Source organism: Callithrix jacchus, chromosome X, assembly GCF_049354715.1.
Source record: "Callithrix jacchus isolate 240 chromosome X, calJac240_pri, whole genome shotgun sequence".
Taxonomy (NCBI): domain Eukaryota; kingdom Metazoa; phylum Chordata; class Mammalia; order Primates; family Cebidae; genus Callithrix; species Callithrix jacchus.
The window spans coordinates 108,981,747-109,007,322 of record NC_133524.1 but is presented as its reverse complement, the minus strand read 5'-3'; the positions used below and the strand labels follow the sequence as shown (position 1 = coordinate 109,007,322).

Genomic DNA, 25,576 nt, shown 5'->3' with positions numbered 1-25,576 from the left:
TGAAGAGAACTAATGTGATGTAGGAAGCCATTAAACAAACCTCCATGTCCTTGTGACAAGAAGGACATTCTCCCCATATTGTAGCCTCTCCATTGCTTCTTTGATTCCTCTTATGTGTCTACAGTGTTTGGAGTGGGGAGTTGGGAGGACATTCCCAGCGTTTATAGGACTCGGGAGGGTACTAGGACTACCTCTGCTCTAGATACAGGGACAAATATTCTTTCTCTCCCAGAGTTATTTTGTTCTTCGTTCCTTTCTTTTGGAGTGCTAATTTCTAGAAGAAAGAAAAGGCCTTTTGCCTAGCTCAAAGAAGCTAGGGAGGATGCTAAGCCTATACTTAGCATCATGAGCCTTAGACCTTCATGTGGTCGTAGGAGGATGACATCCTTAGGAAATTTCCATTTCTGCCCCTTACGTCACTTTCCCTCTTGCTTACTATTTTCCTATCACATTAGCCTGGTTTTTGAAAATACATAACAGCTTTATTGAGATGTATTTTACAAACTCTACAGTTCATCAAATTAAAGTAGTTTTTAGTATGACCACAGAGTTGTGCAACCATCACCATTTTCTAGTTTTAGAATAGTTTTATTGCCCTGAAAGAAACTGTGAATATTCTTTTTAATTTTTACTTTATTTTTTATTATTTCTTGATGTCCTCTGGTGTTGAAACTGATTTTAATTTATTTTCCTTTTTATTTTTTCCACAATGTTTTAATTTATTTTTCTTTTGTTCTTTGTATTTTTTTGTGATGATTTAGTTTTCTTTTTTTCATGATGTATATAAATGTTAAGCAATCTCTCCTGTGGGAGACCAGAATATACCACCCCCAAATATGCCTCTTTAGCATAAGGATTGTCTTGAGCTGAAGGCAATTGAGAAAAAGCAGATGCAGGAAAGCTCTCTGTCCTCCCTCTTTTTGTCTAAAAACAGAACATACATTTACAAAGACAAAAGATACACCACCTGTCCTTTCTACCAGGGAAAACAAAGGCTAACCACTGAAGAAAGTTTTAGATTCTCACACGCCTTGAGATGGCAACACAGAAATCTACATTAACAAGGTTTACTAACAAGTCTTCATCTGCCATTTATTTGCCTTCCCACAAGTTATCACCCCTAGAGAGTCACAGTCCTCCTCCACTGTCTTGTCACTTCTCTAAAAACTGACTGTGGTTTGTTGATGGTGCTACATAAGGTGGACTTGAAAGCTACCTTTTGGAAAATTACTCATTCTCTGGGTATTGTCCATATGTATGTTATATACATATTATATATACTCGTATATTTACATATATTTATATATTATATAATCTTATATATAATATATAAGTATATATAACATATATAAATTATATATTATAATTATATATTATATAATATATATAATGTATTACATATTTATATAACTATATAATACATATTATACATATATAATATGTATTTATATTTATATAACTATATAATATACATACATTTATGTAAGTATAAATACGTATTTTATACACATCGCAATAAACTTCCTTTTGCTTTTCTCTTTTTAATCTGCCTTTTATTACAGGGATCTGCTGTAACTGGAATTTATGAAGGTTGAAAAAAAAAAAGATTCCTCCTTCCCTACACTGTCCATTCCTGCTTCTCCCAGGCCCTGACAACCAATAATCTATTTTCTATCTCTATAAATTTTCCTGTTCTGGACATTTCATATAAAAGAAATTAATTTGTGGCCTTTTGTGTCTAGTTTATTTCACTTAGCATAATGTTTTCAAGGTTCATTCATACTGTAGTATTTATCAGTACTTCCTTCTCTTATGGCTGAATAATATGCCATTGTATGTAATTGGCACATTTTATCTATTCATTGGTTAGTGAACATTTCAGCTGTTTCTATTTTTTTGGCCACTATGAAACTATAAACATTGTGAATATCCATAGCTACCATGAATATTCATGCTCAAGTTTTTGCCTGAGTACCTGGCTTTGATTTTGGGGTGTATATAGCTAGAAGTAGAATTGCTAGGTCACATAGTAACTCTGTGTAACTTTTTTTGAGAAATTGCCAAGCTGTTTTTCACAGCAGCTGCATGATTTTACACATCTACCAGAAAAGTACAAGGGTTCCAAATTCTCTATTCCTTCCCAACAGTTATTTTCTGTTTTTAAAATTGTTATTATAGCTATCCTAGTGAGTCAAAAGTGATATATCATATATTTTTTAAGTATAGTATTGTTTAACTTAAAACCTTTCAGCATTCTAAACATAGAAAAAAATAACAGAACATTGCAAATCATATTTAAGTGCAGAAGGCTGTTAAACTTTCATTGATCCAGTGGCTCTTTGCTTTGCTGACAATTAAGAATTCTATAGTTTGTTTAAAAACAGTTTTTAAACTACTGCACTCTACTAAAAAACAAACAAACAAAAAACAAATACTTCTTATGCCAGCTAACCCCCCTTTGTCCACAGCTAAGAATGGCAGCAGAATGCTATGTCACTAAACACAGAAAGAAGACAACCTGAGGCTAAATGGATGCCTGTGAAAAGTCAACAGGTAGAACCTCGAGCACACCCTGAGCTACAGCCCCTCCAAAAGGCATCTTTCCCCACCAGCCTCAAGGCCAGACAAAGAGCATGAAGAGTTTCTTAGGGTTCTTTATTCTTTTTACAAATTATAGATATATACAGTTGATAACTCAGCATTTCTAGCCAATAACCATAGACTTAATGCCACCTTAAAAATAAAAAAAAAAATGCCAGAAACATCTTTAAATGCCTTGTCACATCAACCGCAAAGTGCACAGAATAGGGAGAACACCATAGCGCCTTTTCATTTTAAAAATATTTGGAAATATGAATGAGTTTGATACAATTTCAGGATGCTCTGGACACCCAGCCACTTCATATAAACGACTGACAACTTCTAGACCATTTAGAGAGACTACAATATGATCAGGATCAAATTTTGTAATTAAACTTAATGAGGGCAACAGACACTTCTCAAATAAAAGCTGTGTCAATTATGACACTCTGCTACTCTAAGATACTCACAAGGTGACACATAAAGTTTTTTTATTCCTTCTCTTACTCCTCCTCTTCTTCCTCTTCTTCCTCCTCATCTTCTTTGTCTTTCTCTTCCACCTTTTTCCAGGCAACTTTAGTGGGACTCTTTGCACCACTAAACTTTCCTTTATACTTATAGTCAGCAACATCGTTCTCATACTTCTCTTCAGCTTTGCTGCCTTAGTGATGTAAGGCTGCTTTTCACTGTCAGTTTAGCTAAACCACATCTCACCCAGCTTTTTTGCCATGTCTCCAATAGAGATGTCAGCATTTGTGGATTTGATCTTGCGTGGAATTCTGAGCAGAACAAGAAGAATCCAGACAGTGGCCATTCGAGGGCATTAGGGTCCTTCTTCTTCTTGCCTCTTTCAGCTGGTCCATAATCCTTGATTTCCTAATCATAGTGTACTTCATCTGCCTTTGCCATTTTATCAAATGTAGATTTTTCTCTCCCAGACATGGTCTTCTGCCTCTCAGAGCACTTCTTGGAAAATTCTGCAAAATTGACAGGGACCTCTGGGTTTTTCTTCTTATGTTCTTCTCTATACATCTGTGCAAAGAAGGCATAAGCAGACATCTTGCCCTTTGGTTTCTTGTGGTCACCTTTAGCCATCCTGACTGTATTGTTCCCTAGCCCATCTCATGTGTTTCTATCTGCATTATCCTAATGACTAATAATTTTGAGCACCCTCTCATGTGCTTATTGACCTTTTGCATATATTCTTTGTAGAAATATATACACAAGCCTTTTGTGTGTTTTAAAATTTGGCTGCCTTCTTGTTCTTTATATATTTTAGATACCAGGCCCTTATCAGATACATGATTTGAAAATATTTTCCCCTCATGTAGGTTATCTTTTCACTCTCTTGATAGTGTCCTTCGATGCACAGAAGCTTTTAATTTTGAAGTCCAATTTATCTTTCTTTTCCTTTGTTGCTTGTGCTTTTGGTGTCATATCTAAAACACATTGCCAGATTCAAGGTCACAACAACTTATACCTATGTATTCTATGAGGTTTATGGTTTTAGCCCCTATATTGAGTTATTTGATCATTTTAAATTAATTTCTGTATATGGTGTGAGATGAAGTAGAGGTTCAATGTTATTCTTTGGCATATAAATAGACAGTTGTCCTTAACCTGCTTTTTGTTCCTTAAACACTTTGATCATTTGTATAACTTGAGGTTTTCTCTGCTTAAAATTGTCTTTCCTCTCTTCTTTGTATGGATGGCTTCTGATTTTTTTGGTCTCATGTGAAATATCACCTCATCAGAGTGTTCAAACTATCCCATCTAATCTAAAGTCATCCTTATTCCCACCCCAACACTCTATCTTATGACCAAATTTTATTTATGTTTTAAAACTTATCTGTCTATTACATTAATGTTCACTTGTTTTATTGGCTGTCTTTCCTATTAACATGTGAGCTCTGTGAGAGCAAGGATCTTGTCTGTACTCTTATCATTGTATCTCCAGTCTCTGACACATAACAGGTGGTCAACAGATTATTATAGGATAAAAGTAGTGGTCTCACAAGTAGTAGTAATACCAATAACAATTACCTCAAAATTATTTTGCTACTTAATGGATGATTTGTTCCCATAGTATAATGATTTTTTAAAAAATTTTTAAACTTTTTCTTTAGGTAGAAGAATTAAACCCTTGGAAGGGTGAAAATGACTGCCCAAGGTGAAACAGAGAGTCTTTGATTTGCGGAACAATTCTCAAAGCATTAATTTAGATTGTGGTATCCCCCAAGAGTAAAGGAGAAAGACACAAGAGACACCTGGCGTGAAAGCTACTCAAGGCCAAATTCAAGGTGCTTGAATCTGCTTCCAGCCTCCCTGTATTTCCTCAAAGTTTGTCTAAAAGCAAGAAAGAAAACCAGGTGGTAGCAGAGTTGATGGCTCTTTGCCAAGCACAGCAAGTGTCAGCTACTGAGTCGCCCCTTAGAACTCATTCAAAATGAAAAAGAATTGTTAAGGAAGCTGGAAATAGTTTTTTATTTCTGAGTAAGACTGGTTTATCACAGCTCATCCCTGGTTACCACCGGACAATAATTGGTCGATAAAGCACTCAAAGCTGGAAGGATATGTAACCACTTTGCCCCCAGTCTCCACATCCTTCCTGAGCCACTTCTTCCTGAGCCAGCTCTTGTCCTTGAGAAGCTGTGGTATGTGGGAAACAGGGTGGTTGGGGGAGGACAGACCAATCTTTGTATCCTTCACAAGTCCTTGTTTCTTTACCTATCCCTTAAGTGTGAGTGTTTCTCAGGGCTGCTCCTGTCCCTGGCCCTTGTATTTGACAAACTTTTTTGTTCTATCATCTACCTTTAGTCTAGTATCTTCCACACATGAACTTTCAGCCTAGAATTTTCCCCTGAACTCTAGACCCATATAACTATGTGTATTGTACATCTCCACTGGGATGTACAGAGATGCTTTGAACCTAATAGTCAAACTGAACTCAATAATTTACTAATCCTCACTGTCCACTACTGGGGAGAAAGAATGCGGAGAGGTGGGGACATTGTTATGTACCCGTGTTCTTATTTTAATGAAAGATATATCTATGGACCGATTTTCTCAAAGTAGAAATTTAGGATTCATAAAATATTTCTCCCTTTCCCTTACACCCTTTGGAACTCTGCCTTCTGTCCTCATCCAGGTTTTCTTCTTTCTCCAGATTCTTTTTTTCCTGAATCTATTACCTAACAGACCTAAGAGCTCTGTAGCTTCAGAAAAGTCATTTAACTTTTCTAAGCTTCAGTTTCCTGCTCTGAAAATGGGGGTAATGCTAATTTTATTAGGTTATTGTGAGGATCAACGTTACTATTCAAATTTCAGGAATGTTTACTCATTAAAAGGCAAGTCCTGCTTGCAAGGATTAGGCAATGTTTGCTTGTAATTTCCAGCAAATACTCTTCATGACAGCTTCCTGGGCAGATCTTCTAAATAGAAGGCATGTTAGAATCTACCAATGTGCCTATGATTTTCCGAGCGATCAGAATTACATCCCAAGAGGTGGTGAAACAAAGTTGTTTGGCTGTCAATTGCTTTACTCATTACTGCCAAAAAAAAAAAATGGTTTATATTGCAGGTCACTAGGCAAATGCCCAAATGTGCTCTGGGGTGGTCTTAAGCCAGCACCCAAATACTTAGTCAGAGAACAAAGCTGAGGTTCATAGAGTAGAGCTTTTCTTATTGGATGGTCTTTGCTTCCTGCAGCTGTTGCTTTATGGGATTTGGTGGGCAAGTAGGCTAGTTTGTAGCACTGTCTCCACTGGCCAGCCACTGGCCCTATCAGATTACGCCTGTAGAAAAGGTTGCTGTGTATTTCCTGAGCTCTATGTCTCATTTTCCGAGCATTTTTTTGGGCAAGGGGGTGGGGGGGGCTATCTTGTAGCCTTTACTTTTCCTTCAGCCTGTAAGCCAGCACTGAAATGGCAAAAGATATGTTCATCCTTTTAGCTCTTTTGATGTCCTTCTGTGGTATGGTTACCTGGGTCTTTTGGAGCAGCCTGGCTGGCTCTACTATTCAGCAAAGCCAGGAAACTATTGTAATTCTGTAATAACCAATGAAATGCCTAGAAACGAAAGTCTGTGAGTGAGGTCCCAAAATTGACAAAGCTCCATGACTTAAGAGACAGAGTCAAGAACAATTTCTTGGTTCTGAAATGCTACTTCTCTTGTTTCACTGAATTTTCTAAAACTTGAGTTTTAGAAATAATTCTCCAGGAAATGAATAGAGGTGGTCCGGAAAATTAGCCATGCTACCAATGTCCACTCCTCCATAGGGTTTGGCTGACTGAGAAGGGAGGGATGTTTATGTTAGAAAGTCTTAGAAAGACACTGATGGCTTTGTGGTAAGAGAGGTGGGATGAGGACAAATGACAGAGAAAATACTGTTGAGAAAGTTGGGAGAGGATTTATTCTTTCAGCTCTCTGGACCATCATTTATGACACTTCCTTAGGAGTAAAATTCTACTCAAATCTTCATTAGCTGGACCATGAGAGAGTGGACTTTCTGTTCCTAAGCAAACCAATCTCATAATTAGTTTAGCATTGGGGTACTTTGAATACAAGGGCCCAAGGTATATAGAATTCTGGTAGATAGGACTTTTTAAGAGTTTGTACTAACATCTTGGAAATTTTTACTAAATCTGTATGTATTTATTTATTTAGAGATGGAGTGTCACTCTGTCACCCAGGCTGGAGTGCAGTGGTGCCATCTCAGCTCACTGCAGCCTTCAATTTCTGGGCTTAAGTGATTCTCCTGCCTCAGACTCCCGAGCAGCTGGAATTACAGGTGCCTGCCACTGTGCCCAGCTAATTTTTGTGTTTTTACTACAGATGAGGTTTCACCATGTTGGCCAGGCTTTTCGCAAACTCCTGACCTCAAGTGATCTGCCCGCCTCGGCCTCCCAAAGTGCTGGGATTTACAAGCATGAGCTACCGCACCTGGCCACTAAATCTGTCTTTATTGGTACATAATACATGTGCGTATTTTCAGAGTACAAATGATAATTTGATACATTCATATAATGTGTAAAGATCAAATCAGGGTAATTGGAACATCCATCACCTTAACTATTTTTCTTTTTCTTATCTTAGGAACATTGAAATTATTCTCTGCTAGCTATTTGGAAGTGTATAATAGATTAATGTTAACTGTAGTCACCCTACTGATCTACCACACACTAGGTCTTATTCTAACTGTATATTTGCACCCACTAACTAACCTGTACTCATCCTCCTTCCCCACTGGTTTCCCAGGCCTCTGGTAATCACAAATCTACTCTCTACCTTCCTAAATCTGTTTCTTAAAGTTTATTTAAATATAAATATGCTTACAGAAAGATACTCATAGTGGTGAATATAATGAAATTTACTTTAACTTATCCTATACAATTTGGACCCAAAATTTGGTACATGATTCTAGTTAAAAAAAGGATTTGCAATCTGTTTTATTTTCATCTACTATAAATATAATAAAAACACTCCCTCAAAAGCTGTTAAAGCAGGCAGCAAGATCCATGAGCAAATTTATTTTTGGTTTACTTCTGAATAATACACAAATTGCACTGCAAAAGCTTAAAAGTTGGTGCAGCAAAATATTTTTGAAATGTATTTTAAAATATATTTTGAAACATATTGTGTAGTGGAGACAAGCCTATGTGTAACATATGAAACAACTATAATAGCAATCTCATTTTTGTTAATATTGTATGTAGCTTATAAATCTACACAGACCAAGATAAAAGTAACTTCTTGAACCTGAGTTCTGGTGATATGCTGGAGCTGGCTTTTATCCACTTCTAAGAATCAATTGTTCATATTTCTTCCCCATTCTACTTTTACTGATGTCAAGCTGGTAGCCTGAAATTGGCCATGATGGCAGTGTTTATACTATGGCAATCAGCAAATGCCACAAATCAGGGCTCTTTGGCAGCCCTCTACCCTCCGCCTCTTGAAGCCAGTTACTAAACATTTACCAGTACACCACATCACTGCTTAACACTATCAGTTCATCCTCTGAGGTCAAAAAGGAAACTCAACAAAAGTGTTATTCGTTCTCATTTTCATATACCAAAGAAATATAAGTTTCATCTCTAGGTTTTCAATCTATAATTGAAACTATAGTACAGGCAAGGGGTATCTTCCATATTTAACTTGTATTGGCGACAGGTCATAGAATTCATATGATTTTAAATTTGCAAACATGTACATATAAATTTCCCAAAGTTCAAGGGCAATAGAATTCTAGAAATGATTTTTACAAAATAAATGCTTCTGTCTTGGAAGACTAGAACAGAACATTTCTCCATAGTAATAAGAGAAGAAGAAGCATTGACAAAAAAGAAAAAAAAATGACTTAAAATATGTTGGAAAACAACACCAACAGAGGTTCAAAGGATAATTAATAGAAAAATACCTTTTCATAAGACTACAAAATATTCGGCTTAGCTGAACTCCAGTGTGTTGCTAACTCACAGGGAATAGATTTTAAAGAACTAGTGTAGGTTAACTGGCACCTTAACAAAGCTGACAGCAAGCAGCATTTCTTTTTATTTCACCATTTTCTCTTACTTTTCCAGCCTCTTCCTCCTCATAATCAACATAATGTCTGCAATCTACTGGTGTGTGTTTAACCAGGGGTCAACATCTTTTCTCTGTAAAGAGTCACTTAGTAAATATTTTTGGGTTTTGTGGACCATAAGATCTCTGTCACAACTACTCAACTCTGCAGTTGTAGATGATACATAAGTGAATAAACTGTGGGAGTGTGCCAATAAAACTTTACAAAAACAGACAGCCTACTGGATTTGGCATGCACAGTCTCTGGCTTGCTGACCCCTTGTCTAGACTGCAGAATGCTGTGGGAGTGTTGATCTCATTTGGGAAATGCTATTGTATGCAACAGTGTTTGACAAATGAGGGATGGGGATGGGGGTATATATCAGAATCGCCTGTCACCCACATCTTACCCTTGCAGAATCTCTTATTTCAGACTGATCAAAGGCAGGATTTAGGTATTCCCTAGTTCCCTTTCCAATATCCCTCCATTTTAGCACCATCCCGTCCCCTAAATACATTACAAGAAGTGTTCCTTTCTCAAGCCTTCCTACATGATCTTATAAAAGCAAGGCTGAAGAGCATTTTTAATCGAAAATGTATCAAGGGCCACAGATGCAAGCCCCTTTTTTTTTTGTTCTGAGAGAGCTTTCAACTGTTAATTTAAGAATAGGAAGTAAAACTTTGCCCAATATATTAGATTATTATTTAGTACGCACCCAAGTGTCTATATTATTCCACTTAAGGAAACTGGAGTCACAGGGGAAAGAGGATAAAAAGAGGAAAGTAGATACATAAGGCAAGTTCTTAATGACTTACAAAAGGACTTAGACTCCCACACAATAATAGTGGGAGACTTTAACACTCCACTGTCAATACTAGACAGATCAACCAGACAGAAAATCAACAAGGATATCCAGGGCTTGAACTCAGACCTGGAGCAAGCAAACCTGATAGACATTTACAGAACTCTCCACCCCAAATCCACAGAATACTCATTCTTCTCAGCACCACATCACACCTACTCTAAAATTGACCACATAATTCGAAGTAAAGCACTGCTCATCAAATGCAAAGCAACTGAAATCATAACAAACAGCCTCTCAGACCATAGTGCAATCAAGTTAGAACTCAGAATTCAGAAACCGACCCAGAACCGCACAGCTTCATGGAAACTGAACAGCTGGCTCTTGAATGTTGACTGGGTAAACAACGAAATGAAGGCAGAAATAAAGAAGTTCTTCAAAACCAATGACAACGAAGACACAACGTGCCAGAACCTCTGGGACACATTTAAAGCAGTCTCTAGAGGAAAGTATATAGCAATAAGTGCCCATATGAGGAGAATGGAGAGATCCAAAATTGACACCCTATCGTCAAAATTGAAAGAGCTAGAGGAGCAAGATCAACAAAACTCAAAACCCAGCAGAAGACAAGAAATAACTAAGATCAGAGCTGAGCTGAAGGAGATTGAGACACGAAAAACCCTTCAAAAAATCAATAAATCCAAGAGCTGGTTTTTTGAAAAGATCAACAAAATAGACAGACCACTAGTCAGACTGATTAAAAATAAAAGAGAGAACAACCAAATAGATGCAATAAAAAATGATAAAGGGGAAATCACCACAGATTCCACGGAAATTCAAACCATCATCAGAGAATATTACAAACAACTCTATGCGCATAAACTAGTAAACCTGGAAGAAATGGATAAATTCCTGGACTCCTGTGTCCTCCCAAGCCTAAACCAGGAGGAAGCTGAAACTATGAATAGACCAATAACAAGGTCTGAAGTTGAGGCAGCAATTAAGAGCCTACCACACACAAAAAGCCCAGGTCCAGACGGGTTCACAGCCGAATTCTACCAGACACACAAGGAGGAGCTGGTACCATTCCTTCTAAAACTATTTCAAACAATCCAAAAAGAGGGAATCCTTCCCAAATCATTTTATGAGACCAACATCATCCTGATACCAAAACCCGGCAGAGACCCAATGAGAAAAGAAAACTTCAGGCCAATATCCATGATGAACATAGATGCAAAAATATTCAATAAAATATTGGCAAGCCGATTGCAACAGCAAATCAAAAAACTTATTCATCATGATCAAGTAGGATTCATCCCGGGGATGCAAGGCTGGTTCAACATACGCAAGTCTATCAACGTAATTCACCACATAAACAGAACCAAAAACAAAAACCACATGATTATCTCAATTGACGCAGAGAAGGCATTTGACAAAATTCAACAGCCCTTTATGCTAAAAACCCTCAATAAACTCGGTATCGATGGAACGTATCTCAAAGTAATAAAAGCTATTTATGACAAACCAACAGCCAATATCATACTGAATGGGCAAAAACTGGAAGCATTCCCTTTAAAATCTGGCACTAGACAAGGATGCCCTCTCTCACCACTCCTATTCAACATAGTACTGGAAGTTCTAGCCAGAGCAATCAGGCAAGAAAAAGAAATAAAGGGTATTCAAATAGGAAAGGTGGAAGCCAAATTGTCTCTATTTGCAGACGACATGATAGTATACCTAGAAGACCCCATTGCCTCAGCCCAAAAACTTCTGAAACTGATAAGCAACTTCAGCAAAGTCTCAGGATATAAAATCAATGTGCAAAAATCACAAGCATTCGTCTACACCAATAACAGACTTAAAGAAAGCCAAATCAAGAGCGAACCGCCATTCGCAATTGCTACAAAAAGAATAAAATACCTTGGAATACAACTCACAAGGAACGTAAGGGACCTTTTCAAGGAGAACTACAAACCACTGCTCAACGAAATCAGAGAGGACACAAACAGATGGAGAAACATTCCATGTTCATGGTTAGGAAGAATTAATATCGTGAAAATGGCTATACTGCCCAAAGTAATTTACAGAATCAACGCTATCCCCATCATGCTACCATTGACTTTCTTCACAGAACTGGAAAAAACCACCACGAACTTCATATGGAACCAAAAGAGAGCCCACATAGCCAAGTCAATTCTAAGCAAAAAGAACACAGCGGGGGGCATCACACTACCAGATTTCAAACTATACTACAAGGCTACAGTAATCAAAACAGCATGGTACTGGTACCAAAACAGAGACATAGACCAATGGAACAAAACAGAGGCACCGGAGGCAACACAACATACATACAACTATACAATCTTTGATAAACCCGACGAAAACAAGCAATGGGGAAAGGATTCCATGTTTAACAAATGGTGTTGGGAAAACTGGCTAGCCATGTGCAGAAAGCAGAAACTGGACCCCTTCCTGACACCTTACACTAAAATTAACTCCAGATGGATTAAAGACTTAAACATAAGACCTGGCACCATAAAAACCCTAGAAGGAAATCTAGGCAAAACCATCCAGGACATAGGAGTAGGCAAGGACTTCATGAATAAAACACCAAAAGCATTGGCAACAAAAGCCAAAATAGACAAATGGGACCTAATGAAACTCCACAGCTTCTGCACGGCAAAAGAAACAGTCACTAGAGTGGATCGGCAACCAACAGAATGGGAAAAAATTTTTGCAGTCTACCCATCTGACAAAGGGCTGATATCCAGAATTTACAAAGAACTCAAACAGATTTACAGGAAAAAAACAAACAAGCCCATTCAAAAGTGGGCAAAGGATATGAACAGATACTTTACGAAAGAAGACATATATGAGGCCAACAATCATATGAAAAAATGCTCATCGTCACTGGTCATCAGAGAGATGCAAATCAAAACCACATTGAGATACCATCTCACGCCAGTTAGAATGGCGATCATTAACAAATCTGGAGACAACAGATGCTGGAGAGGATGCGGAGAAAAAGGAACACTTTTACACTGTTGGTGGGAGTGTAAATTAGTTCAACCATTGTGGAAGACAGTGTGGCGATTCCTCAAGGCCTTAGAAATAGAAATTCCATTTGACCCAGCAATCCCATTACTGGGTATATATCCAAAAGACTATAAATCGTTCTACTATAAGGACACATGTACATGAATGTTCATTGCAGCACTGTTTACAATAGCAAAGACCTGGAATCAACCCAAATGCTCATTGATAATAGACTGGATTGGAAAAATGTGGCACATATACACCATGGAATATTATGCAGCAATCAGCAATGATGAGTTTGTGTCATTTGTAGGGACATGGATGAATCTGGAAAACATCATCCTCAGCAAACTGACACAAGAACAGAAAATGAAACACCACATATTCTCACTCATAGGTGGGTGATGAAAAATGAGAACACATGGACACAGAAAGGGGAGTACTAAACAGTGGGGTCTATTGGGGGGAAAAGGGGAGGGCCAGTGGGAGGGGGAGGTGGGGAGGGATAGCCTGGGGAGAAATGCCAAATGTGGGTGAAGGGGAGAAGAAAAGCAAAGCACACTGCCATGTGTGTACCTACGCAACTGTCTTGCATGCTCTGCTCATGTACCCCAAAACCTATAATCCAATAAAAAATTTAAAAAAAAAAAAAAGAAAATTCAAAAAAAAAAAAAAGAGGAAAGTAAAATGGTACTTTTCTGGGAGTTTCAATGAATGATAGGTTCCCCAAATGGCAGGTGTAGTCACTAAGCAAAGGGCAATATTTGCTGCTGTGCATAGAGTGGAGATCATCTCTTTTTTATATGTCAATATTTTCAGCTATATCTCACACAGTTACTACGTGTCAGTTAATGTTAACCTATTTTTAATGAAGCAGGGCCTCATTTCTTTTTACATAATCCTGTGTCTGAAGCAATCGTTCTTAAGGGAATAACACCCGGGAGATTATAAAACTTAGTTGGGGGGCTTACACTCCCAAAAGTCTGACATTCCATCTAAGGGGTCATCTTTGCTCCCCCTAGAAACATGATGGCCTCAGTAAGCCATGATTAAAGATGGAAATGTGATTTATCACTATGTCAGGTAAAAAAATGGTAAAAATGGCTGATGGAAAGTTGCTAGATAGACAAATGCATGCATGAATGTAAGATTATATCACAGATAAAAGGCAGGATGCAGGTCATATACACAGATGGCAGGAGAAACTTTGTAAGTTCATTCAAGAATCACGGTACAATTAATATGTTAATTTACGGTCATATCTTGAATTATTGTCCCAAAATGATAGAAAATCATGGGGTTTCACCATGTTGGCCAGGCTGGTCTCAAATTCCTGACCTCAAGTGATCCGCCCGCCTTGGCCTCCCAAAGTGCTGGGATTACAAGAATGAGCTACCGTACCTAGCCACTAAATCTGTTTTTATTGGTACGTAATACATGTACATATTTTCGGAGTACAAATGATAATGTTGTACAATTTTTGATGAAGTTCATTAAAGTTGTAAGTTCATTAAAGAATCATGGTACAATTAATATTTTAATTTACAGTCATATCTTGAATTGTTGCCCCCAAAATGATAGAGAATAGGCCTAATCACTTTTGTCGCATTCTGGTAAGGGAACTGGGCCATCAGAGAAGCATAGATACTTTGGATCAGTCCAGTGTGCTCTGTTAAGTTAACCATTCTTCCTTCTAACTCATTTGGATTTGTTCAGCAAAGTTCCCTGTTCACAGGACATCTAGGAGGGGAAAAGAGACAGGTATGCAAATAATAATAATAATAATAATAATAATAATAATAATGCAAGGTAGAAGATAAGAAGTTTCCCCAAATAGGAAGTGCCAGGGACATTCACAGGTGGGAAATATGACATCAGGTTGGAGTAAAACATCAGGCAAAGCTCCATTCATCTCCAGACCACTCAGCTCTTTTCCAAAGCAGAGGAGCAGTTATTAGTGCACTGGGATTACAGACTTTTGATTGTACTATTAGTCTAAAAACATATTAGCTGTTCTTTCAATGTATGATTCCAACAAATTCTTAAATATAAGCTCACTACATCTTGGAGCCAAAGATTGCTCTGCTGATGCACCTTCCCCATTAAGCAATGGAAATCAGTTTGGGGACAAGAGGTTGTTCTGCCTTACCCTAATGAGGTATGTGTTATCTCAGTCACTTCCAGCTACACGGGTCTGCTACCTACCATGCTGGAGATTATTTAGGGCATTGGAGGAAAATTAAGAGAATGTGTGTTCCTCAGCAGGCTTTTGGGCAGCAAGTGAGAAAGTTAGATATGCAGTTCCAGTGGGCATGTCTGCTTGTGTGTGTGTGTGTGTGTGCACACACACATACACACGGAGCTGAGTGGTCTGCTGTGAGGTTGGAGGTGGGGGGACTCTGCCTGCTAAGCTACTTTCTATTTTAAGTGCCTGTATGTCTGAGGCTGGGTTTGAAGTCTCCAGCGTGTTTGGAGTTAATTCCCATTAGGTTGGACTCCGCCCCTCTCTCCCAAAGGTAAAGCAAGGTTTTCAGGCATCTCTGCAAAGGCCAGATAGGATTCCCATCCCTGTCTAACAAGCTGTGAGAAGTTGTTTCTGAGATCTGAGCCTGAAGAGAGAGTCAGTCAGCCTTCGTGGTCAGAAGGTAAATATGCAACTTGGGTCAAATGTAATTCAAACAGCTGGATAAGAAACTGCTTTGCTCTCCCCTTGCTCAGCATCCCCACCCCCCCCACCCACCACCCGGCTTCTCTCCTTCCTTTCTCAGGCTTCCTGTCCTTTCATCTCAAAGCTCAGAGAAGCCGTTTTCTACCCAAGGGCAGCCTGGTGCTTTTTATTTCTTCATAGTCCGTTGTTTGCACAGAGGCTAAGATGAATCAGGGCTGGATTCCTATTTCATATTGAAAAGATTTGAGGACCTAAGGGTTAAGTGCTACTTGGTTTCCCCAGGGGAGTTGGTAACCTGAGGACAGGAAGTGCCTGTTTCTGAGATCAGAGAGAGGGATTTTGTTCTGACCTGTCTATACAAGTAAAAATGGATCCAGTTTGCTAATGTGGTAGGTTGATCTCCTAGACTTGCCTAAATCTAAGGGGTTATGTGACTGAGATGGGGTAATGAATTTAAACTGAAATGCAAACACTGAGGCCTGTCAGGCTGGAAATAAAAGAACGCATCCATTTGGTAAATATTTATGAGTTCCTACTATGGGCCAAAGCATGATGATTTCCAGAAGAACCTGAAATACTTAAACTATAAATCCATTCTTGCAAAGAACACTCAGCCAAATGGTTTCATTTCGTGGTGGGGACCTGAAAATAGAATGAAGCCTAGGGGTGAGGAAAAATCACCAATGGAGCAGTTGTGGGGAGAGAAGGGGAGAGGAGACATGTTCTAATTCTTAGGTCGTTTCAAGTCTTTTCCATTACTTATGACAGAATAGGGTCTTTTCTGGTAGAAAGGGAGAGAATTGATACCTTCTCTGGTGTTAGGTATAGTGCAGATGTTGTTTCACTTGAATTTTATGCTTCATCATTTCCATTTTATAAACGAAACTGAAACTCAGAGGTTTTAAGTGATCTTTTTTATGTGCATATAGCCTGTAAGGGGTAGACCTCAGGACTCTGTCTCTGATCTGATGCCAAAATCATGACTCTCCCACTAAAACAGTATTCCTCAATCATTAATTCCAATTAGAATTAATTGAGGATTTAAAAAAATGTGAATTTCCATAAATTTGCATTCAGTGAATCTAGGAGGAGGTGACATAGTCTGCATTTTGAACAAGCATGGAAAGTGATTCTGTTGAGAACCTTCTTGATATACCATGCTGCCTCAACTTCTCTGAAGTGATTGGAAAAGCAATCAGCCCATCTTCTTCCCAGATAGGCCAGATTCACTCAATGGAGGTCAGCTGTGGTGACATTTTATTCCCAGCTTGCATGATGAGGTAGAGACTAATGGGCAACGATAGCAGGGCTGGGGTTATACCTAAGGGTGTAGGGGTATGCTTTAGCAGTTAGTCCATTGTCAATAGGGCTTAACAGCATCTTGTCAGCGATCTTCATATGGGTAGTTTCTAACCACCTGAGAGTGTGAGAGAAAACTCCTAGACAACCAGTGGATCACTGAAGGTGTTGGCACCTGTCTAGCCAGAGTAAGAACTGAGATGAATATCTCTCATTGGCACCCCACTTTTAAAATTTATTTATCTATATTTTCAAATATATCTATTTAGAGTTGATCATTTCTAAGTTATCAATTGCTCAGTTAGTCCTTTCTCTCCACATCGTCTATGGCTTCCTGCCTTTTAATGCCTTACCTGCTTGTGAGTATTCCCACTAAGGATGGACAGATGGAAGTAAATACATAAACTCACCTAATGCAGTTTTACTAGTCTTTCTACCCCAGACTAAAACAGGAGGGAAGGATGAAGGCCCAGAAGGAGGTCCAACAAACATGAAATCTGAGGAATTTGAAATAAAAGACTTAAATCTAAAGAGAGATCTTAGAGTCACCAAGATGCAAATGGAAAATAAAGCACTTTGAGAGAGTACATCATGAGATGATTTCAGGCACAGGAGAACTCAGAGTACCTCTCATCATGGAGATAGCCAGAGGAGAAGAAACCCCTCAGGATGACAGGCAGCAGAAAATGAGGAGAGAAATGTTGGAGGAGTAGCAGTATTTTTTTGAAGCTTTATCTGAAGCAGAAAGATCTAGCATGGTCAGGCTGCTTATATACCCAACTTGATACAAGGAGTCACATCGGTCCAACACATTTCTCTGGAGCAGGACTCTATTTACCCACTGGAAACATATGCCTACATATCTCGTTCATTTCCTAGGGAAGTCTCAACACTGAGTAAGATGTATTTGTAACAGGATTGGCAGGAAGACAATGCACACTGTCTGGGGGCGTGAGGAAAAAGGCCTGTTCACATTCCTTTGCCAACACCAGTGCCAAGAAAGCTGCTCTTCACAGACCAGTCCTAAACCAGCAGTCTTGCACACGTTTCCCTCAGCAGCTGTTAAGTCACTGACTCCCTTTCTTACCACTTCGCATTCTAGTCTTTAATTTGCTTTCTGTTTTGCCCAGACCCTCTTACCTTTGGAAAGGCAGTGCTTTCTCTAACTCAGAAGTTTAACAACAAGCTCAACTGGGAATAAAAGGATTTGTGTCATTTTTTTTGTGGGTACTAGGGCAGAGGTGACAGAGGAAGGAGTAGGTTTGTTTCTCTCTACCAAGAGAAATACAAAAGCAACACTTCACTTTCATTGATACTTCATTGTAAGTGCCCATACATGAATAGGTATACAAGAAGTGAAAAAAATTGAAAACAAATGATTAAAGGCTTGGCAATTGGATACCACAGGGAGAGGGAGAATGCTCATTATGAGGAAAGAGGCTAAAGGTCTCCTGCCGGTAATCTGAGTTGATGAAGGGCTCTCATCTGGAAGATGGTGTCTAGCTGTTCTCCATTCCCTCTGAGGACCCAACAAAAGGATCTGGCCTTAGGTTGCAACAAGAAAAGTTTATAAAGGCATATAACAAATGATTTATCTACAGTGAGAGTTAAGCTACTAAGATATATTATAGATTCTCCTTTCCTGGAGTTCTTTGAAAGTAGTGAGATAACCATCTGCCATGTATGGTTTAGGTGGGTTTCTTGACTTCTACCCACAAGGCTGTGCTAGAATCGCTAGCATATCTCTAAAGATGAGCAGACATTAGGCTTTAGTAAGGATAGCAAATTCAGAACAGAACTCATGCTTTTGTCCTATTTATTGCAACTTTCTGGCCACATTCACTGCATCTTATACGACCAGTCTTAGAAACAGGCTTGTGGCCCATCTAGCAGATAAAACAAAGCTGAGGAATGAGGGATAATGTGACACCAAAAGAGAGAGGTTCAACTCCAATCCTATCAATGCCTGGTACCTGGACCACTCAGTGGGAGCATCAAGGTGAGTTCTTGGTTACTGAAATCCAGTGTGACTGTTTGGCTGGATATTCCAGGTCAGGGAAACAAAGCTGTTACATACATGAAGTATACAACAGGAATTAAGATACAATAAAATATAGCATTGTTTGTGATTTCTACTTATTTAAAGTGACTTAGCCAGTTTATGGGAATAAACTTGGATTACATTGGAGGGTTATCATGAAGGAGACTACTCTATTGCAGGTGGCATAATTAAAAACATTTCTAGAATATACTTCGCTGACCAGCACATGTGAACATAAAGCAGTGTGTGTGAACGGACTCCATGTGTGGTGCAGCTTTTCTATCCAGCCACAAGAGAAGTTGGGCTGAGACTCATATTGTGTTCAGAACCATTAAGCAATTGGATCTCTGAGGTCTCTTCCTTTACTGCATTCAAGTCAAGTTTATGATTTAGAAAGGTTTGCATTTAAAGTGTATAAGCTACGTATCTCCAAGGTTTAATTCCATGATCACTTTTAACTTTACATTGTTTGAGTCCTGAAAAGAGAATATTAGAAAATTATCTGTGGCAGTGATTCTCAACCTGCTGTCCATGGGTTGTGCTAGCTCACGACATCTCTAGTCCTAAATATATTTGAAAATAGGTTGACCACTTCATCCAAGGTTGTTTGGGACTTTCCTGGTTTTATCACTGAAAATTCCACATCCCAGGAAACCCCTGAGTCCCAGGAAAACAGGCATGGTTGGTTACCCTAGTTCTAAATGAAATAAGGACTATGAATTTTTCCTAAAGTTGGAAGTACTTCATCTAAATTCTGAAGAACAATGAGTTTTTCTAAACCTAAACACATTTAATTTAAAATGAATTTTGAGAATTTGCCTTCCTATGTCTTGGCTTCAAAACGTTACTTTTAAACTGAAATTGTGGTGACAGTAGTTGATAGTATTGTAGTTTATTAGCTTCATTTGTCACAGGTGAGGACAACCATATAATTACAACCCTTCCTCTCATTTCTACTGTAGTCTTGGTATTACACACTGACATAGTGTGTTCCTCTGCCTTAAGTTCTCTGCCCCTCCTACTGGTTGTCATACTGGGACTTTTTAAAAAATTTTATTTTCCCATAAGTTATTAGGGTACAGGTGTTATTTGGTTACCTGAGTAAGTTCTTTTGTGGCGATTTGTGAGATTTTGGTGTGTCCATCACCCAAGCAGTGTACACTGCATCATGTTTGCAGTATTTTATCCCTTGCCCCCATCCCACTCTTCCCCCCAAGCCCCCAAAGGCCATCATATCACGCTTATGCCTTTGCATCCTCATAGCTTAGCTTCCACATATCAAGGAGAAATAAGATGTTTGGTTTTCCATTCCTGAATTACGTCATTAGAGTAATAGTCTCCAATCTCATCCAGGTCGCTGCAAATGCTGTTATTCCTTTTTATGGCTGCATAGTATTCTATCATATATATACACACACATATATGTAATACATATGTATTATGTATATATGTATATGTATTACATATGTGTATATATATGATGGAATATATACATATGTATTATGTATATGTCTGTATATGTATTACATATATGTGTGTATATATATATCAAAATTTCTTTCTCCATTCATTGAATGATGGACATTTGGGTTGGTTCCACAATTTTGCAATTGTGAATTGTGCTACTATAAACATTTTTGTGCAAGTATATTTTTTGAATAATGACTTATTTTCTTTTAGGTAGATACTCAGTTGTGGAATTGCTGAATCAAATGGTGATTCTACTTTTAGTTCTTTAAGGAATCTCCACACTGTTTTCTATAGTGGCTGTGTTAGTGTACATTCCCACTCTCAGTGTAGAAGTGTTCCCTGTTGACTGCATCCATGCCAACATTTACTGTTTTTTTCATTTTTTGATTACAGCCATTCCTGCAGGAGTTTGGTGATATCACATTGTGGTTTTGATTTGCATTCCCCAATCATTAGTGATGTTGAGCATTTTTTTATATGTTTGTTGGCCATTTGTATATCTTCTTTTGATAATTGTCTATTCTTGTCTTTAGCCCGGTTTTTGATGGGATTGTTTACTTTTTCCTTAATGATTCGTATTAGTTCGTTGTAGATTCTGGATATTAGTCCTTTGTCAGATGCACAGATTGTGAAGATTTCCTCTCACTCTGTGAGTTGTCTGCTTACTCTGCTGACTGTTCCTTTTGCCGTGCAAAAGCTCTTTAGTTTAATTAGGTTAGGTCCCAGCTATTTATCTTTGTTTTTATTGGCATTTGCTTTTGGGTTCGTTGTCATGAAATCCTTGCCTAAGCCAATGTCTAGAAGGGGTTTTTCAATGTTGTCTTCTGGAATTTTTATAGCTTCAGGTCTTGGGTTTAAGTCCTTAATCCATCTTGAGTTGATTTTTGTATAAGGTGAGAGATGAGGATCCAGTTTCATTCTCCTACATGTGGCTAGCCAATTATCCCAGCACCATTTGTTGAAAAGGGTGTCCTTTCCCCACTTTATGTTTTTGTTTGCTTTGTTAAAGATCAGTTTGTTGTAAGTATTTGGGTTTGTTTCTGGGTTCTCTATTCTGTTCCATTGATTTATATGCCTGTTTTTATATCAGTGCCATGCTGTTTTGGTGACTATGGCCCTATAGTCTGGAATCAGGCATAGTTTGGAATCAGGTAGTGTGATGCCTCTAGATTTGTTCTTTTTGCTTCATCCTGGGACTTTTGATCTCCAGGTGATGATGTCTATGAGGGACATTCAGTTAGTTTTGACTTCAAGTGCTGAGATTGAAACAAATCATGTTCTTGTTCTGATGCACTCTCTCTGGAGAAATTGGGTTTCCTTCTATATTCCCTGGAATTCTTTCCTGATTCTTCAACATTTTTTAAAATTCTCTATGGGAAATAGTGGAGGCTTTTAATTGTAATACTTTTGGGTAATACTGTAAGGGGAGGCTGCATGTAAAAGGGAAGTGAGAAATTATAACTTTGCCTTGAATCACTGTGTATCCTTGCATAAATCACGTCTTTCTGAAACCCAATTTGCTCATTTTTAAATTTAGGATAATACCTTTCTTACTAACCTAAGATCATTGGGCAAAGCACGTAAAATAACGGATTTGGAAAGGATTGTGATGACATAGCTAATAACTGTTTGTCAGCTTGTTTCCTCTCCTCCTCTGGCCTGGGCTTCTTCATCAGGAAATGAGTCTGTAACGGAGGGCTGCTTGCACTTTTTGTAATCTTGCAAACTCTAATATAACAAGCAGAGGCATTACCTCATTGCAGCCAACCATACCTGCTGTCTAACAGCAATTACTCAAAACTAGTTCCACTTCTCCCCCTGTTGCCTTTCAATCCCTCATCACATCTTTCTCTCTTTCCCCCCATCCTCAGCCACAAAGCCTAATTCCCAGGGGCCCAGCTCAGGGCACTTTCTTCCCAAGCCCTAACATTCCAGAGTAAGCACCTGCAATTTACGATCTCTGCTCCCATGCTGCACAAAACACGTAGCACAAAATACATATGTATCAAGAGGGGAATTGTGGTGGAGTAAAAAAGGAGCATTATATTAAGAATCAAATAACTGGGCTCTGATCCGGCCAGTGTACCTCACTAGCTCTTCACCCTTGAGTAAATCACTTCCTCTCCATATTCCCCATCTGTAAAGTGATGGAGAGGGAGTAGTTTAGCATTGTGTGGTAGAAAAGTACTGGCCTAGGCATCTGCAGATCAGGTTTCTGGTTCTGATGTTGCTGCTTGGTAACTTACTTTGTGACTTGAAGAAAATCACTTCCTCCTTTACTGGGCCAAATTCTCCCATATGTAAAACCAGAAGGCCGGATTAAATGATTCACTAAGTTCTCTACCCATCTGGAAATTGAATAATTCTATGCAATGGGTTTCATTAAACAAGCTTGAATTTGACTGCCTGCTGTATGTTAGGCACTGTTTGACGATGGTTGTGAAAGGGCTCATGGCTAAGACCCTGAGACACTTAGTACCTCTGCTGCTTGTTCCTGTCAGTGTCTAAAGTTGGCAATGTGGCGATGACCCCATACAGCCAGTTTCTGCGCTTCCCCTGCTTTGGGTCCCCCAGCCTCCTTCCCCGTCCTTTACACCACCATGTATAACTTTAAGCAATGGTGATGAATCACGGAGAAATTTCTGAAACATTCCACCATCTGCTTGCTGGAGACATTCACAGTGCTGTCATCAAGATTCAGTGTGGTCTCTAGCCGCTCCAATAGAGAAACAGGCCAGAAAGCAATGGCAGATTAATGGAGTTGGGAGGGAAGTGGTTGATTTTTGACAGGGGGATCTGTGAAAACCATTTGTGAGCTGACCTGAGAAACTGGATCTGGAAAGACTCTCAGCATCTTGATTACAAGATTGCTTGCTCCAAAAGGGACCTTGAAAGGTCCTTAGAGCTATATGTTCCTGCTGCAAGGTAGGGAGTGCCCGATCCTGGTCTAGTTCAGAACTTTGAGAAGCTTTTTGAATTATAACCAGCAAAGGACAAGGAAGCTTTTCTTAATAGCCAGTCCAGAGTTAACCTCTATTGGTTGGAAAGTTGCCCCCCATTTCGATTGTGGGAAAGTGACTGATCAGTGCTCTCTCAATGACAGGTACAGGGTATGGGACTAGACACTCCTTATTTTATTCTATCCATTTTAACCTGGCTGATGTATCCCACTTGAAAAGGCTACACCAACACACTGGTGGACATTTTATCAAAGTCAAATGTGACCATCCTGTAGCTCCATGGCAAGCTCTCTTTCCCTTTTACCATTTATAGTAGGGGCAGGTCCTGTTAAATTGTCTTCCTTCTCCTTCACTCATTGAAAACAACTTTGTTCCTGATCTTCTTCAGATATTGCCTCTTTCCAAGCTACCAGGCCAGCAAGTCCATTCAGCTGGAAGCCGGGACAGCAGCCTTGTTTTCATTTAGACTCCTTTTCTGCCACTTGTTCCATGATGTATGTCAAGAGTTTAAAGCTGTCTGATCACTGTATTTGAGTTGGCAGAGCAGACCCTAATTCAGTTATCTGGTTCCTCCACTGTAGACTGAAGACCATAGAACTCTAAATCAGGCAGAATGAACGGGAGGTGGGAAAAGTACTGAAAAGCAAAATCCCTTAGGGATCCAAATGGTCCTCGAGAGAATAATCTTACCCAGAAGCAAGGACCAAGTGGCACATAACTGAGCCCCAGGACCAGCCAACCAGATGAAAAATAGGCCAGTGGAGCCTACATGGTAACTTATTGCATTTGGTGCTGTGACACAACTCATCTCCACATCCCTGCAGAGAAACTTGAGACCATGAGGAGCAGCCTGACCATGGTGGGAACGCTCTGGGCCTTCCTGTCCCTTGTTACTGCTGTGGCCAGTTCTACCAGTTACTTCCTACCTTACTGGCTCTTTGGATCCCAGCTGGGGAAGCCAGTGTCATTCAGCACATTCCGGAGGTGCAACTACCCTGTGCGGGGAGAGGGACACAATCTGATCATGGTGGAAGAATGTGGGCGTTATGCCAGCTTCAATGCCATCCCAAGCCTGGCCTGGCAGATGTGCACGGTGGTGACAGGTGCTGGCTGTGCTCTGCTGCTCCTGGTGGCACTGGCTGCTGTCCTGGGTTGCTGCATGGAGGAGCTCATCTCCAGAATGATGGGACGTTGCATGGGAGCAGCGCAGTTCGTTGGAGGTAAGACTGTGCTTCTGGAATTGGGTAAGTTGGGTAGGTTTGGGGCAGGGAGGAGTGGGGAGCATAGCCCTATGGGGAAATCCATTCTCACTCCCTTCACTTTGTCCAACTCTAAGGCTATGAATGAGGTCTTCTTTAAAATACTTAGTCTAGGACTTCATAAAGTGCAATCAATAACAGAGTTTTGTACATAGGAAATTTGGCTAGTAGACAGAGTTAATATCTGTTGTTTACCCTCTATTTTTGTCACCTTCATCTGCCTGCAGGTTGCCCTTTTAAAAACATTGTCTATTAATACGTCTGCCTTCCACAGGGAGCAACATACACTCTAGTATTACTGCTCCAATATAAACTTAATCTCTAGGAGCTCTGCTCTCTGGTAGTTATCTCAGAGAACAGTGATCTGATAAACACATACACACAGTTGCAAATTACTAACAGTTCTCACCAAAGAAATACACATCTAATAGTGAAACGCTAGGTACCAAACTGTGGATGACTGCTTATTTGGACCACACATGAGGCTAGCTGTCTCTGGCAGCTATTAGCAGTCTACCCAGATTTCTTGTGAGCTTGACCCACCTTACTTGTCTTTTCCCTCATTCAGGGTCCCCCTAACTTTAGTACAGGGAACCTGAGATGCTGGCAGTGTGGATTGGCTAGAAAAGATCAAAATGCAAAAATGGCAGACGTCAGGAAGACAATAGGAGCTGTATAATTTGAACTGTCTGAGAAGAAAAAACAAATTTAGAAAGACAGGAAAGTGTATGTATGAATATTTGAGTATTTTGCAAAACCTAGATTGGACACTGGGAAAAAGTGCTGGTAGAATCTACTGCTGAAGTTTGTTGTTACAGAGTTTTAGAATATTATCCAATTCATTATCATTATTTTCTCCATTAGCATGACAGTGTGGGTCACTAGAGCCAGGAAACTTGAAT

The 25,576-nt window shown here is 39.3% G+C and overlaps 1 protein-coding gene and 1 pseudogene across 2 annotated transcripts in view; one reads left to right on the top strand and one right to left on the bottom strand.

The window, feature by feature from the left end:
- Nucleotides 1-3,071: 3,071 nt before the first annotated feature.
- On the bottom strand, nucleotides 3,072-3,675 carry LOC100399304 (high mobility group protein B3 pseudogene; annotated as a pseudogene).
- Nucleotides 3,676-15,528: 11,853 nt separating this feature from the next.
- Nucleotides 15,529-25,576, top strand: part of LHFPL1 (LHFPL tetraspan subfamily member 1) — a 50,535-nt gene continuing 40,487 nt past the window's right edge. The window contains exons 1-2 of one of the 2 annotated variants that reach the window (XM_035288714.3): nucleotides 15,529-15,622; nucleotides 24,240-24,635. In XM_035288714.3, coding sequence (XP_035144605.1) covers nucleotides 24,254-24,635 — 382 coding nt within the window. In that variant the 5' untranslated portion in view covers nucleotides 15,529-15,622; nucleotides 24,240-24,253. Of the gene's footprint in view, nucleotides 15,623-23,803; nucleotides 24,636-25,576 lie in introns of both variants that reach the window. The other variant, XM_002763167.7, reaches the window with a different exon arrangement.